Source organism: Cynocephalus volans, chromosome 10 (genome assembly GCF_027409185.1).
Source record: "Cynocephalus volans isolate mCynVol1 chromosome 10, mCynVol1.pri, whole genome shotgun sequence".
In the NCBI taxonomy this organism is placed as follows: domain Eukaryota; kingdom Metazoa; phylum Chordata; class Mammalia; order Dermoptera; family Cynocephalidae; genus Cynocephalus; species Cynocephalus volans.
In genome coordinates this window covers 56,248,212-56,262,705 of record NC_084469.1, presented here as the reverse complement: position 1 = coordinate 56,262,705, position 14,494 = coordinate 56,248,212, and the positions used below count along the sequence as shown (strand labels likewise).

Here is a 14,494-nt window from a genome sequence, read left to right as displayed (position 1 = left end):
TCTACCTCACAGTGTAAAGATGAAGAGATAGTATACATGTCAGGTGCTTAGCGTGGTGTCTGACACATAATGAGCACTTGAGAAATGTTGCCTATTATCATTATTATTAGCAGCAGCAACGTCCTTATTACTATTATTTATTACAAAGACTGCCATTAGCCCATATGAAGCCTTTGAGTAAATTAGAAACCGCCCCCCACCCCACTTCCATCTTTTGGAAGTTTGTCCTATATATTGATTTTTTTCATAATGTACTGATTTTATTTGAGCAAGACACTTCCTTCTAGAAAAGCCTGGTACATCTACATTGTCTGTGCTGTGACCCCCTCAGACGAGATGGCCTTGTGAAGTGTCCAGCCTGCACAATGGTATATGGTGTCCTTGCCTGTCCTAGTAAAGTGACATTAAAGGATCAGCCACGGGGCTCCCCCAGGACATGGGGTCTCTTTTGAGGTACAGGGAGGTTGCTGGGATGGGGGCGTGAGGTTAAAAGGATGCATCAGGTCTCTTTCCCAGGACCTTGGAGGCGTTTCTGAGGCTCTGGGAAGGATCCTCACCTCTTTTCAGTCAGGGCAGTGCGGCTGAAGTGCAGAACCAGCTGATGCAGGGGATCTGGCTTCTTCTCCTCTACTTCTTCCTCCTCTTCTTCCTGCTCCCCAGCTCTCTGGGGGCAGGGGTGGGGCAGGAGGAAGGGGTTACTAGAGTCTCCTCCTGTCTCCTCCCAAAGCCCTACTTGGGCCAGATTTTTTTCTCTTCTCCCACATCCTACACCCTATCCTGGTTCTGCCCAAGCCAGGGGCCACCGTTTCTATACCCCTCAGTGGGGAGAGCGACCCCTGGAGGTGTGTAGCCAATGGCCACACTCCCAGCCCCATCCAGCCCGGCCCAGCCCAGCCTCTCCCGGCCCTCACTCCCCCAGGCAGGCCCCAGCTCACTGAAAGGTCATCTATCATGCGGTCCTCAAAACTGTGGTCTTCAGTCAGGATCCAGGCAGCCTTGTAGCTCTCCAGGAACATGTTACATGCCCGGTGCCTGCAGGGAAAAGGTCTGGCTGCTGAGACGTGTCTTCCTCTAGGCTCCCTGCCCTCCCTTGCATCTGCTGCCCCCAACCATCCCCAAGACACATTGTGTTGGCATTCCATCCTCCCGACTCCCCAGCCACCCTTTCTCCACGCCCTTCAAGCTCTGCTCCTCCCTGGAGGCCTTACGTGGGCAAATTGTACAGGGGTGTCATGCGGAAACAGGCCACAACCGCCCGCCGGCGCTGCTTGGACAAGAGCTTGTGCCACACGGCCTTCTTGGACTTGTAAGGGTGCTCAGTCTGGGGGACAGGACAGTCTGTCATATCCCCAGGCCCTACCCCTGGCCTGATTTCCACCTTCAGCCCTGGGTGAAACCGCCCATCTGCGCCCAGGTCCATATTCAGGCCCTACTCACAAGGCCGAAGGAACACCGAGATCCACCAACAGTCTAGGCTCTGGCTAAGCCTCCAGACCTAAGCTTTCATCCTAGGCCGCGCCCACAGACCCAGGGCCACCACCCACGTCGCGCCCCAACCCTACGACCCCGCCCACCGACTCACGACCCACCCTCCGGCCCCGCCTACCTGGTCCAGATGGTAGAGCACAGCGGACACTTCCTGGACTCTGCGCACGATTTTCTCGGGGTCGTCGGCGTCCTCCTCGCGGCCCGGGAGGCCCCGGTACAGGGCCATCTGCCAGCGCAGAGACGGGGAGCCTTCGACCTTAGGGGAGGATGGATGGCCAGCGTGAGGTCACCTCCCCTGCCCGTCCCTTGTCCCTTTCTCCCTCAACCTTGGCTTCTCTGCGGTCCCTCCCCGCTCATCGGCTCCCCAGGCTGCCCCGCCCGCCTTTCAATATTGTGAGTCTTCGGTCAGGGATGGCTGGTACACAGAAAGTGCTCACACATTAGCTATTATTGTGGTTATTATTCTGACCTGCCCTTTTAGGTGGCAAATGAAGGAAGCATACCTTTCCCTGAAGGTGAAGGTTGTTTTGCAGAAATTCCCGGACCTCCTCATCTGTGTCTTTCTGGGGAGACATGACCAGGCTGGGTTACTCTGGAGGTCCCAGCCTCCTCCTTGACCCACAAACCTTTCCCTTCTAGGCCTGCCAGCCCAGGACCCGAGAGAAACTGAGAGGACCCGAAGGTTGGCAGTGGACAGAGAGGTGCCCTAGAGGGGACCAGAGGGCCACAGAGGCACCTTGAAGAGACAGTAAAGGTTAGAGGGCCTCATGGGGTCTGAGAGGAGGTAGGGGATGACAAGAGGATATCATCAAAGGTCAAATAAGGCCAAAAAGGGATTATGGGGGAGTCAGAGTGGGGCAGGGAAATTTTGGAGAACACAAGGGGTGAGGGGTTCCAAAGGGAGTCAGCAAGGTCTGCAGAGGTCATGTGGATCAGGCAGGTCAACCAATCCACTGGTTACAGGGGCCAAAGTGGGGGGTCAGCAGGGTGGAGGTTCCTTAGGGTCCCAGGAGAGGGGGCCATCAAGGACCAAAGTGAGGGGTCAGTGGGGCCCTGTACGGCTCTTTGAGGTCCCAGCAGGACTCAATAGGTTCTAGGAGGAACTTGAGGTCCTGAGGGAAGGGACATTCAAGTCAGTGATCCTCAGGCCACCAGGGGGGTTAGTAGGTTGTCCAGGTTCTTAGCAGGGTCCTGGGGAGAGGGTGACAGGGGTCTCGGGGCAGAATCACAGGAGGGCTCCTCCTCAGGTCCCTGAGGCTGAAAAGGATTCTGAGGTGCGTATCCTTGCTGTCCAATACAAGGGGTAAGTGGGATCTTGGGAGGCCTCCTTGGTGTCCCAGAGGCTTAAGAGGTTCTGGGGGCAGGGTCAGTTGATCCCCAGGATCCTTGAGACCTCAGAGGTTTGGGTGCGATTCTGCAGAAGGAACCATTGGGATCTTGGGGGGCTACTTAGAGGTCACAAGGGCTCACCGGGCCCCTGAGAGTCCTTGGGGACTCAGTGGTATCAACAGAGTCCAGGGGGAGGGGACAGCAGGGTCCTGAAGGAAAGAGGGAGGTTCAGTGGGAACCCAGATGTTCAGTCCTGAGGGTACAGGGAAGGGCCAGGGCAGTCATGAGGGCCTCGGTGGGTCCCAAGGGGTGTTGGGGGAGTCCTGGTGGAGAGCTCAGAGAAGTCTCAGAGGGGCTCATGGATCTCAGGGGGACGGATCCTCAGGTTCTCAGCAGGTTTAGTATGGTCCTAGGGGGGGGATCACTGGGGGTCCTGCAGAGCTCATTAGGGTCCCAGGGGTCCTAGTGGCTTTTCTGGGTTTCTGTGGGATCCCAGTTAGGGTCATTAGGTCCATGGGGCCCTGGCAGTGTCTTCAGTGGGGTATTCAGCATCCTGGGGAAGGTCAGGGCATCCCAGAGGTCTCTGTGAGTCCTTAGCGTCCTGGAGGAGGACTCAGTAGGTTCCTAAGGGAGAGCTCCCAGGGTCCTGGGGGGCTCTGCGTGGTGCTGGGTAGCATCCTGGCAGGTTCCCAGGATGGGGCTGGGCAGGCACCAGGGCATAGCGGGTCTTGGCCAGCACGATGAGGTCCTGGTCGGTGGGTGCACACATATTCAGGCCGATGGGCAGCATCTTCTTGAGCGTGGCCACAATCAGTGATGTCTGCACTGAGTACCGGTCCCCTCGACGCTTCTTCTTGGTGCGTTCCTGGTCCGAGCCACCCGACTGTGGGAACATAGGGCTCAGAGACAGCCCGAGTCCCAGCCCTGTGCTCCAGCCCCAACCTGCAGCTATTGTCCCCACTCAGCCCCAGCCTGGATACCGAGCACCTCTTCCCCGACCTCAGAACATGCCTCAGTTTCCACCTCAAACCTTGCTGATCACTTTGGACCCCCAGCCCAGACCCAAGCCCCTATCCCAAATTCCCAAATTCTAACCCAACACTTTCCAGATTTTTCTGAATTCTGGGCCTTTCTCAACCTCCAGCAGTCCTCTCCAGGAATCTCCTAAGAACTCCCGGCACGATCCTCCCCTCCGCAACATGCACAATCCCACACTTCATGTTCCAAGACTGAGTTCTCAAGAATGAAATAAACATGCAGATCCACAAAGAGTCCCAAGAGACAAGAGAAGTTGAAAGAAAAAGAGAGACACCGAGAGACTGAGACAGGTAAGAAGATGGAGAGACAGATGCAAGAGATCCAGAAAGATCTGGAAGTAGACACACGGGGCACAGAGTCCCACAGCTGTGTTCTGGATTCTGGAGCCTTGGGTGCAAACCCGTGGCCAGGGCCGCCCCAGTCATGCCAATGAGAAGCCCCAGTGACAAGCTTTGGCCTGAGCCACATCTGCACAGCTAGTAATATCGAGCATGACCCACGTGCCAGGCACTCCCGAAGGCCACACATGCAGCATCTCACTGAGTCCTCACAGCGCCCTGGGGTGGGGGCCGCTGGCTGGATGCATCAGAGGCTCAGAAGGATGACACTAGACCACAGTCACACAGCTAACTACCCACACAGGATTCTAACCCGAGTCTGATTCCAGAGCCCAAGCCTTCAACCACTGCACGGTGAGAGTGCTGCCTCCCCAACCATGCGCCACGTGCCTTTCCCACCCCCTTCCCCCGACCTCAGCCCACAATGCTTGGGGAAAGCTGAGAGTTGCTGATGCTGCTTCTTTTTTTTTTTTTTTTGGTAACAAAAGTAAAAAAAGAAGTCCAATTGCCAAAAGCTGGGAGTTGGGAAGGGAATGGATGATGGGGTAGGAGGGAAGAGAAGGAAGATGGGGGCTGGGAGCCAAGGATGAGGGGTGGGGACGACAGAGGCAGGGGTGTTCCAGAGGGGGTGCAGAGGCTGGGGCCTTTTGGGCAAGAAGGTATTAGCCGAGAGCCATGCAAAGGTCCCAGACGTGGGGCTGACCTGTACATCTCCCGCCTGCTTCACCGGGTTGCAGACAGAGACAAGAAGTGTTACCCCAGCCCCGCAGAGAACCCCCGGCCCAACTCCAAGTTGGCCATACCCCAGCTCCTCTGCCCTACCCGCCACACGTCCCCTAGCTGGGCACTTCCAGACCTTTAGCGCCCTGAAGAGGGCAGTTCTGGGAAGGATGAGGGGAGAGGAAAGGGGGGATGTGGGGTAGTGGGGAGAGGAGAAAAGAAATGGGAGATGGGGAAACGGGAGGGGGGTTGACGAGGGGGAGATAGGAGGAAGGAGAAGAGGGAGGTGGGGAGGAAGAAGGAAGGAGGCAGGGCAGGAGGGGCTGCTCGGAGGGCTGCGGGGAATGTGACCGGGACGGGACTGGCTGGAAGTCCTGGAGGGTGCTCCCTCCTTCCCTGCTGAGTCCTCCTCCAAAACCAGGCACCCACCTTGGCCATCTTGCTTTTGTTGTCAGCAGTCAGAAAGGACATGTTGTTGATCTCGTTCTGGACCACGAAGTTCTGCTCCTCACGCTTAAAGTTCTGGTGGGGGAGGCAGTGCTGGGGTCAGACGGGGTGAGGGCAGCCCCTGTGGGCAGCCGCTTCTCTGCCATGGCGAGGAGGGTGTGGGGTGACTCACGTGGGACTTGGACCAGTAGATGAAGATCTCGCCCACCATCCTGAACAGCTCCTCCGCGCTGGGGTTGGGCTCTGTCAGCCATTGTGCCCTGGGGACAGGGGAAGGGGTTGTTGAGGGATGGGGACATCTCAGGAGGGGACGAGGACCGGAAGACATCCTATGGGGTGGATGGAGTTTTCTAGGGTAATCTGGCCATTCATTCAGGTGAACATTTAAATTTTTAAAGTGACTATCCTTTAAAAAAAATATTTCTCTTTCCGTAACTTTTTAATTGACCTATACATATAAAGAAGTGTCAACTTGGTGAATTATCACAACGTGAACACACTTGTGTAACCACCACCCAGGTCAAGAAACAGAACATTCCCAGGAGTATCCTCACACCCGCTCCCAGCCACCCCCCATCCTTCTCCTGAAAGATGCCCCTTATCCTGACTTCTAGACCATAAGTTATTCTGATCATTTTATTCTTGAACATTACATAAGTAGATATGATATGTACTCTATTTTTTGTTTTTCTGTCTTTCAACCTGATGTTTGTGAGATTCATCCGCATTGTTGCGCATTGCAGCAGTTCGTTCACCTCCATCGCCACGTAGCATTCCATTGTGTGACTATTCCACCATTTATCTGTACCTGCCCTTTGACCCAGCACTCCCACTCCTAGCAATACCCACTCATGAGCACAAAGATGGATGTGCAGGCATGGATACTGCAATACTGTTAGTAACAGAGAGATCAGGAACAAGTGCCCAGCCATAGGGGATTGATTTGAAAAAATAAACTGGTTTTAAAAATCTCCAACTGCAGAGAAGGTCACACAATTATCAAGACAAAAGGGGTGGATCTATATGTCTTTCCACTGTTTGTTACAGTGTCGTGGGTAGCGACAAAGAAATGGGCACAATCTAAATGACCAGCATTAGGGGAAAGATAAAGAAACAGCACATCTACATTTCGTAGCAGGCACTGTTGGCTTGCCTCTCTGACAGCGGCCCTTCTTTCCCTAGTTAAGAGACCTCAATTTTGCTTAGCATCCGCACCTCTTCTACATAAATCAGAATTAGATCCTGATTAGTCTAAGCCAAACACGGAATTCCCCTTCTCCTAAGCTTAAAGGTTAGAAAAGTGGAGGAAGCAGAGCAGGGGGACGGGTAAAATGGGCTGCCACAGGAGACTTTTTCTCTGATTGGAGGGGCATTATGCCAGTCAAGTTTTCTGGGATATGCAGACCTCGACCCCTCGCCCTTTCTCTTTGGACATATAGGGAGAAACAATCTATAGGAAGGAAGTGGAGATTTCTCTTAGACACAATAGGCAGTATAATGTTTCTAGAAAGTTTCTAACCCTAAGAACAGGTACAGGGTGAGCCAATGGTTATTTAAGCATAATTTTGCTAGCAAAACTTATGACTAAGCTAAGCAGCAGTTGGTAACACTCATGAAGAATCAACACCCGGAGCGGCACTTACGCAGCATGCACACCGCTACTTCCCATTTCTGCTACTGTGCACACAGCTATGCAACCCTGATGCAAGCTTAACATCCTTTTCAGTCAGTATGGAACTTGGAGCTGAACCTTATTCCACCATATCTGGATTAGGGTGCACGTAGGAGTTATAATTCTCTGAACAGTACTTCTGATTTTAAAGAGATGTTAATAAATGGCTGATACCTACACTTGTCTTTTTATAAAAGACCTGTTCCTGAGGAAAATTAGGCTGACCAGGTCTGGACTGTCTTCCTTTCTTCTCTCAATGACGGAGGAAGGCCTGACCATTGGGATTCACTGCACAAATCAGACGCCCCCAACTACCCACACCTGTAGACACCATGCTGGAGGAAAACGGAGGGCTCCTTAAGGCTGACACTGCAAGCCTCAGAGGGGGGTTGAAGGAGCAGAAGTGAGCAGATACAAGTGGGATGGATTTTGTTGGGCCAAGGTGGTAAAAGCCAGGGGACAAGGAAGGAGGCTCAGAAGGTTGGTTGTGGCCAGGTGGGAAGTGGAAGAGGTTTAGAGGATGGGGCCAGGGAAACTGGAGCTCGGGATGGAGTGCATGTGGGGACAGCTGGGGACGCACTGACCTGTTGTTGTCCACGTAGCGGATGAGCAGCGGATACAGGGCATACAGGTCCCGGCAGAGCACAGAGAACTCATCCCGCACCAGAAGCTCGCCCTCCTGGGCTTCCGCCTTGGCCTCCAGGCGCAGCTGCTCCTCCTCGGACACCACTTTCCCTGCCCGCTTGCACAGCCGCCCGATGGTGGGGATGAAGTGTGAGCGCAGCAGCTCGGGCCTGGCCCGGCTCACTATGGGCTGGGCAAACACTGCAGGAGCATAGGGGTGGGGGCACTCGCTGCTGGCCATCCCAACTCTAGCACCTGACCTCTGTTCCCAGCCCCTGACTATCAACCTGTACCTCTGATCCAGCAGCTCCTGTACCTTTGACCCCAGCTTTACTCTGACCTCAGGCTCTGACCTCTGGTCCCAACCATAACCCACGACCTAAGCCTATGGTCCAGTCCCTATCCTATGACCCAGACTGGCACAAGTCCCTGACCTCTGACCCCCAACAACTGAATCCTCACCTGATATCTTACCCTTAACCAGCATGACCTCTGGCCCCAATCTTTAACCTCTGCTGTGGCCAATACCAAGACTCTTGCCTTTACTACATGATTTCTATCACCCCTGACTTCTTCCACTAACTTATGACCTCGGACCTAGCCTCTGATCCCAGGCCCTGATCTCTAACATTAGCCTTATCCAAAAACCCAATTCCTGGCTCTCCAGTTAGCGCAGTCAGTAACTGAGCACAGCCTCATAACCCCAAGGTCATGGGTTTAGATACCCATACCAGCCAGTCACAAAAACAAACAAAAAACCCCCCAAATTCCTGACACAGAATTTTTACATAGAACTTCTGAACCAGAAATCTGAACACTTTAAAGACCCATTTATTGACCTCTGACCTAGAACCCTAGCTGTCCATATCAGGGACACTGATACCTGACTTGGTCCTCTGATCATTTGTATAAGCAACTCAGACTTTTGACTCAGCTCCTAGCCTCTGACCTAACTCTCTCCAAGGCTCCAGACATTCAGAATCTGACTTGGAGGACTCCCAGGACACATCCATCCACCCCAGACCTCACAAACCTGAGATTCCAACTCCTAGCCTTTTTCTTTTTTTCGTGGCTGGCCAGTACAGGGATTGCACCCTGGACATTGGTGTTATCAGCACCACGCTCTAACCAATTGAGCTAACTGGCCATCCCCCCTGGCTTTTGACCCTGAGGAAACCTAAACTCTGACTCCCCCAACTTTCAGGAGACCATGGACACCCAGATCTACCTCCCAGATGAATCTGGTCAAAGGATCCCAGGACACGGCCCACCCCTCAGTGGCCTGCTGTCCCCAGACCCACCAGCGAGCCGCTTCATCCAGGAGGCCTCATCAATGCCCAGGTTGTTGACAATGATTCGCAGGATATTTCCCAACAGGGAGTTGAGGTGGTCGGAGGTGACGGCTGTGCAGGGTGGGAGGGCACCTGCGGGCAGGGCTGGTGGGGGTGCCTCAGGCCCACGCTCCCACCAGCGGGGCAGGTAGCTGCACAGCATGGGCAGCGTGATCTCGATGACGTGTGGCATCTCTGTGTAGCGGGCCCCCGACTCAGCCAGCCCCTTGATGTCTGCCATGAGCCGCTCCAGCACTGGGATGTCAGGACACATCTCCTCCACGCTGTTGGGGAGCCCCAGGACTGGGGTGCAGGGAGGGGTCAGGGCATGCCAAGCCATCACCCCCAGCCCCCAGTACCCTGACGTCCCCTACAACCACTGAATCACCACCTACCTAGTCTCCCAAACCCTATTCCTCCAATCCAACCCTGCAACCCAACTACCTCTCCCAGCCATCACAAAACTCAGTAGCCCCCAACACCTCACATCCCCAAGCCTGTCCACTCTCTAAAATCTCACCCCTAGAAACCTTCACTCCTAAAATCTCCCATACCGCACACCCATTCCCCCACCCCTGCTGTGCAGCATACTCTAAAAGAAACCCTTTCCAACCCCCATGTGTACCCCAGTCCTATCTCTCTGCATCCCACACCCTGATTCAGTCCCTTGAAACATGCAAATCCATCACTCGTTCACTTGTCTACCCTGGGCCAGGTGCTGTTCTTTTTTTTAAAAGATGACCGGTAAGGGGATCTTAACCCTTGACTTGGTGTTGTCAGCACCACGCTCAGCCAGTGAGCTAACCGGCCATCCCTATGTAGGGATCCGAACCCGTGGCCTTGGTGTCATCAGCACCGCACTCTCCCGAGTGAGCCACGGGCCGGCCCTCCAGGTGCTGTTCTGGATGTTGGGAGCACAGCAATGACTAAAAGGACAAGTTTCCTGCCCTGGAGCTCATATTGCCCTGAGACCCACATCTCATTCTAACCTCCGGACTAAGAAAAGATTTTTGTCTGTTCATCTCTGCGTCTCTGGTGCCTAGGAGGGTGCTTCAGACATAGCAGGTGCTCAGTGAATGTTTGTTGAGTGAGTGAATAAATGAATGAATTAACCCCTGCCTTCCCTCAATCCTCCCACACTCAAATGTCCCTCACCCAAAACTCAACACTGGAAAATCCTTGTGTTCCCAAGCTTGATGATGCCCTCAAATGTCACCATCTCCAAAATAAATCCCTGAGCTCCAAATTCCATCCCTAACCTCCTAATTCTCCCCATATAACAGCCTTGAAATGTCCGGGTAACACAAACCAGGGTCCCTACAAGCTCTTTTTTTTTTTTTTTTTTTTTTTTTTGTCTTTTTCCGTGACCGGTACTCAGCCAGTGAGCGCACCGGCCAGTCCTATATAGGATCCGAACCCGTGGCGGGAAGAGTCGCTGCGCTCCCAGCGCCGCACTCTCCCGAGTACGCCACGAGGTCGGCCCCCTACAAGCTCTTGATTCCCGATGTGGGGCACTCCCAACCTAGTGAATCCTCAGCCCCTCGCAGCCCAGATTGGGCCACACTACCCTCAGAGTGGGCTTTCCCCGAGGCACTGTGCTGGGTACAATGTGACTCCCGACAGCTGCCCCAGTCCCGCAACTTACTGGCCCGCTCCCGGGGAGACTTGGTGGTGTATACTGAGCAGGCGTTATACTCATTCAGCTGAGGCTCCAGGAACGCCACCGGCATGGCCGCTGCCAGGCGGGCCAGGCACTCCCCGAGAGCTGGCCGCAGCCTGGAAGAGGGGGCTGTGCTTACCTTCCCCGCGACCCTTCTCGGGGTCCTGGGTCCCAGCCCCATTCTCCATAGAAATGCCTCATCCCAGAACCCTTTGGAGCAGAGCTGCCATTCGCCAGTGTGCAATGTCACTTGTTGAAATCCATGTCACTTGCTGAAAGCTGGAAGACTTCTGTGCCAACTGAAACAGCCTTCTTCCCCACCGCCCCCACCCCTGTCACTTGCGGGCCTGGTTCCCACCCGCCCTCAGACCTGGCCCGCCCCCACGTCGCTGGCTGGCCTTCCCCTGAGCGCCCTCATGTGGCCGCCTTGGGGAGCTGCAGCCCTCACAGTGGACAGGCCCTCACAGTGGACAGGCCCTTCGAAGATTTTGAAAATCTGCTTTTCACCACTCCCCCATCTTCTCCTCTACAGCCCCATAGTACCCACCCCAGCCCAAACTCTGGCTCCCTCTACTTACTTTTCCACATAAATGTTCTTGGTGGTTCCCAGCGAGTAGATACTGCACAGCGTTCGGTAGCAAGAGACTTGGACGTCGTCCACTGAGGGAGAGAGGAAGGGCGAGGGTCTGGGATCTCAGTCCTCCCCCGACCCACCTCCTTTGTCTCCAGATAGGCTAGTGCAGTGGGTGAAAGCTGGGGCTGAGGGCCAGCCTGCCAGTTACTGGTTTTGTGACTTAGGCAAGTACCAATTCTCTCTCAGCCTCAGTTTCCCTATCTGTATTTCTTTTCTTTTCTTTTTTCTTTTTTTTTATGTTTTTGTGACCGGTAAGGGGATCGTAACCCTTGGCTTGGTGTCGTCCGCACTGCGCTCAGCCAGTGAGCACACCGGCCATCCCTATATAGGATCCGAACCTGCGGCCTCGGCGCTCCCAGCGCCGCCGCGCTCCTAGCGCCACACTCTCCCAAGTGAGCCACAGGTTCGGCCCTCAGTTTCCCTATCTGTAAAATTTTAATAATTATAGTACCCTCCAGCTGGGGTAGCTGTGAGGATCCAATGAGTTAATACATGGAAAGCAATTAGAACAGGGCACAGCGTAGACACTCAATAAAGGCTAGTCTTTGTTTCTTCCTTGGAGAAAACTCATGGATTTCTTTGATAAAAGCAATGGGCACTCCCTCCGGAAAATGCAAAAAAAGGCATGCAATCCTAACTACAATTTTAGGTTATCCACATGCTTCCCAGAAGGCCAGGTTAAGAACCTCATCGACTTCACAAGTGTCATGAGGCAAAAAGAGGGTGGAAGCTGTTCTAGATTTAAAAGAGACTACAAGGGCCGGCCTGTGGCTCACTCGGGAGAGTGTGGTGCTGATAACACCAAGGCCACGGGTTCGGATCCCTATATAGGGATGGCCGGTTGGCTCACTTGGGAGAGTGTGGTGCTGACAACACCAAGTCAAGGGTTAAGATCCCCTTACCGGTCATCTTTAAAAAAATAAATAAATAAATAAATAAAAATATAAGAGACTACAGAGACATAACAAATGGAAGAAACTTGACTGGATTCCAAATGGTGTAAAAATCAAATACATTTTGTGGGTAATGAGGGAAATTTAAATATGGTCAGGTTAGGTGTGATAATGATGCTGCGGTTACTCGAGAGAAGGCTCTTACTGTAGGAGATGCAAGCTGACCATTTAGGGATGAGGTGTCACGGTGTGTGCAACTTACACTCTTCTTTCGACTTCTCTGTATGTTTTTAAAATTTCAAAATGAAGAGTTCAATCATGGGGAGAACCCCAGCCAAGTGCTACTTTTCTTACTTTTATCAATAGATTCTAATTTCAAATAAAACAGTGAGCTCAGACATAGCTCCACTATCCCTCAGTCCTCACAGCCATCAGCTCTATAGCCCATCATGGACACCTCCCCCTGAGGGTCCCACAGGCCCCTCACAACCACAATGTCCCAAACTGGCCTCAGCATCATCCCTTAACTTACTACTTCTTCCAATCTCTATCTCATGGAGGCCCCACTGTCCCCAGGTCCCCAGGCCAGGGCCCTAGGCCTCATTCTGGACACCTGCCTTCCACATCCCATCTTCTGGCCTCTTGAGCATCTCTCCCACCTGCCCATCCTGCCCTTCCCCTGGCTCCACCCTGGTCCAGGACACATCTCAGAAGTCTCCTTTAACTACCTGTCCACATAATGTCATGTCACCCCACTAGACATTTCATGTTTAGTCTCATCCACACACTGTATATTACACAGTATACACATTGACAAGACCCTGGGTGGGTCACACACCATATGCATCACATGGTAAGATACACATGACAGTCACTGCTAATTGACTCCCAGGATCAGCTCTTTTCTTCTTTCTAGTAATAGATCCCCAATATTTAGCTCAACACATGACCTCCCAGAATAAAGGCTACTTTCCCAGCTTCCCTTGCAGCGACACGTGGCCATGTGCTAAGTTCTGGCCAATGGGATATATGCAGAGGTGATATGGACCACTTCTAGGTTGTTCCTTTAAAAGAACCGAAGTGCCCTCCTCTTTGTTTTTTCTCCTCCTCTACTGGCTAGAACGAGGATGTAATGGAGAGGCATCTTGGACCATGTGGATAAAGGCAATACAGACATGCATTGCATAGCAACGTGTGGCCAATGATGGACTGCGTATACAACGGTGGTCCCATAAGATTATAATGGAGCTGAAAAATTCCTATTACCTAGTGACGTCATAGCTGTCATAATGTCATAACCCAATTACTTAATTTCTAAAATAAATTTAGTGTAACTTAAGCATACAGTGGTTACAAAGTCTACAGTGTGCACAGTAACATCCTAGACTTTCACATTCACTCACCACTCACTCACTGACTCACCCAGAGCAACACCCAGTCCTGCAAGCTCCATCTGTGTTAAGCGCCCTATATAGGTGTATCATTTTTTGTCTTTTATACCGTATTACTGTACCTATTCTACGTTTAGATGCACAATACCATTGTTTTACAATTGCCTACAGTATTCTGTACAGTAACATGCTGTACAGGTTTGTATCCTAGGAGCAGTAGGCTATACCACATAGCCTAGGTGTGTAGTAGGCTATACCATCTAGGTTTCTGTAAGTTCACTCTGTGATGTTCACGCAATGATGAAATCACCTAAGGACACGTTTCTCAGAACATATCCCTCTGGTTAAGTGGTGTATGATCATATTTCATGGAAGGCAGAGCAATAAGATGGAGGGAACCTGGGTCTCTGACATTAAAATCCACTTACACGTAGACTGTTACGTGAGAAAGAAAGAAACTTCTATCTGGTAGAAGCTATAGTGATTTAGGGTCTTTTGTTAGAGCTGCTGAACTCATATCCTAATTAACTCGTTCTAATTAACACAATTAACCAATTTACTGACTGCATGCTTTGCTTACAGCAATAAATCCACACACTCAAACACCTGGGGACCCAGGGATGGGTGGTGTTGGCCACATTGACTCCCCCAACCCCTACCCTCAGGGTCAGGAGCCCTTACGGATGACATCGTCTCCGAACTGGTGCTGGGCGATGTGCTGGAAGAGGGTGGTGAGGACAGGCAGCAGGGCCACGGTGGTGTAGGTGAGGTTCTGGCCCACGCCCTTCACCTGAGTGCGCGCCTGGGACACCTTGCCAAGCCGCAGGTTCTCCACCATCTTCTCAATGTCTTCCGAGGCACTCTCAAAGAAGGAGCGGAGGCCGGCCTTCACGATCTCAGGGCCAGACTTCATCACCGTCCTAGGAGGA

At 52.7% G+C, this 14,494-nt stretch overlaps 1 protein-coding gene across 3 annotated transcripts in view; it reads right to left on the bottom strand.

The window, feature by feature from the left end:
- RYR1 (ryanodine receptor 1) overlaps nucleotides 1-14,494 on the bottom strand; it is a 115,654-nt gene that overhangs the window by 42,217 nt on the left and 58,943 nt on the right. For all 3 annotated transcript variants that reach the window (XM_063112129.1, XM_063112130.1, XM_063112131.1), the window contains 13 exons: nucleotides 14,247-14,485; nucleotides 11,226-11,307; nucleotides 10,633-10,763; nucleotides 8,958-9,290; nucleotides 7,617-7,857; nucleotides 5,533-5,620; nucleotides 5,343-5,435; nucleotides 3,530-3,700; nucleotides 1,992-2,051; nucleotides 1,607-1,744; nucleotides 1,209-1,321; nucleotides 936-1,032; nucleotides 558-664 (listed from right to left, as the gene is read on the bottom strand). In XM_063112129.1, coding sequence (XP_062968199.1) covers nucleotides 558-664; nucleotides 936-1,032; nucleotides 1,209-1,321; nucleotides 1,607-1,744; nucleotides 1,992-2,051; nucleotides 3,530-3,700; nucleotides 5,343-5,435; nucleotides 5,533-5,620; nucleotides 7,617-7,857; nucleotides 8,958-9,290; nucleotides 10,633-10,763; nucleotides 11,226-11,307; nucleotides 14,247-14,485 — 1,893 coding nt within the window. The remainder of the gene's footprint in view (nucleotides 1-557; nucleotides 665-935; nucleotides 1,033-1,208; nucleotides 1,322-1,606; nucleotides 1,745-1,991; nucleotides 2,052-3,529; nucleotides 3,701-5,342; nucleotides 5,436-5,532; nucleotides 5,621-7,616; nucleotides 7,858-8,957; nucleotides 9,291-10,632; nucleotides 10,764-11,225; nucleotides 11,308-14,246; nucleotides 14,486-14,494) is intronic.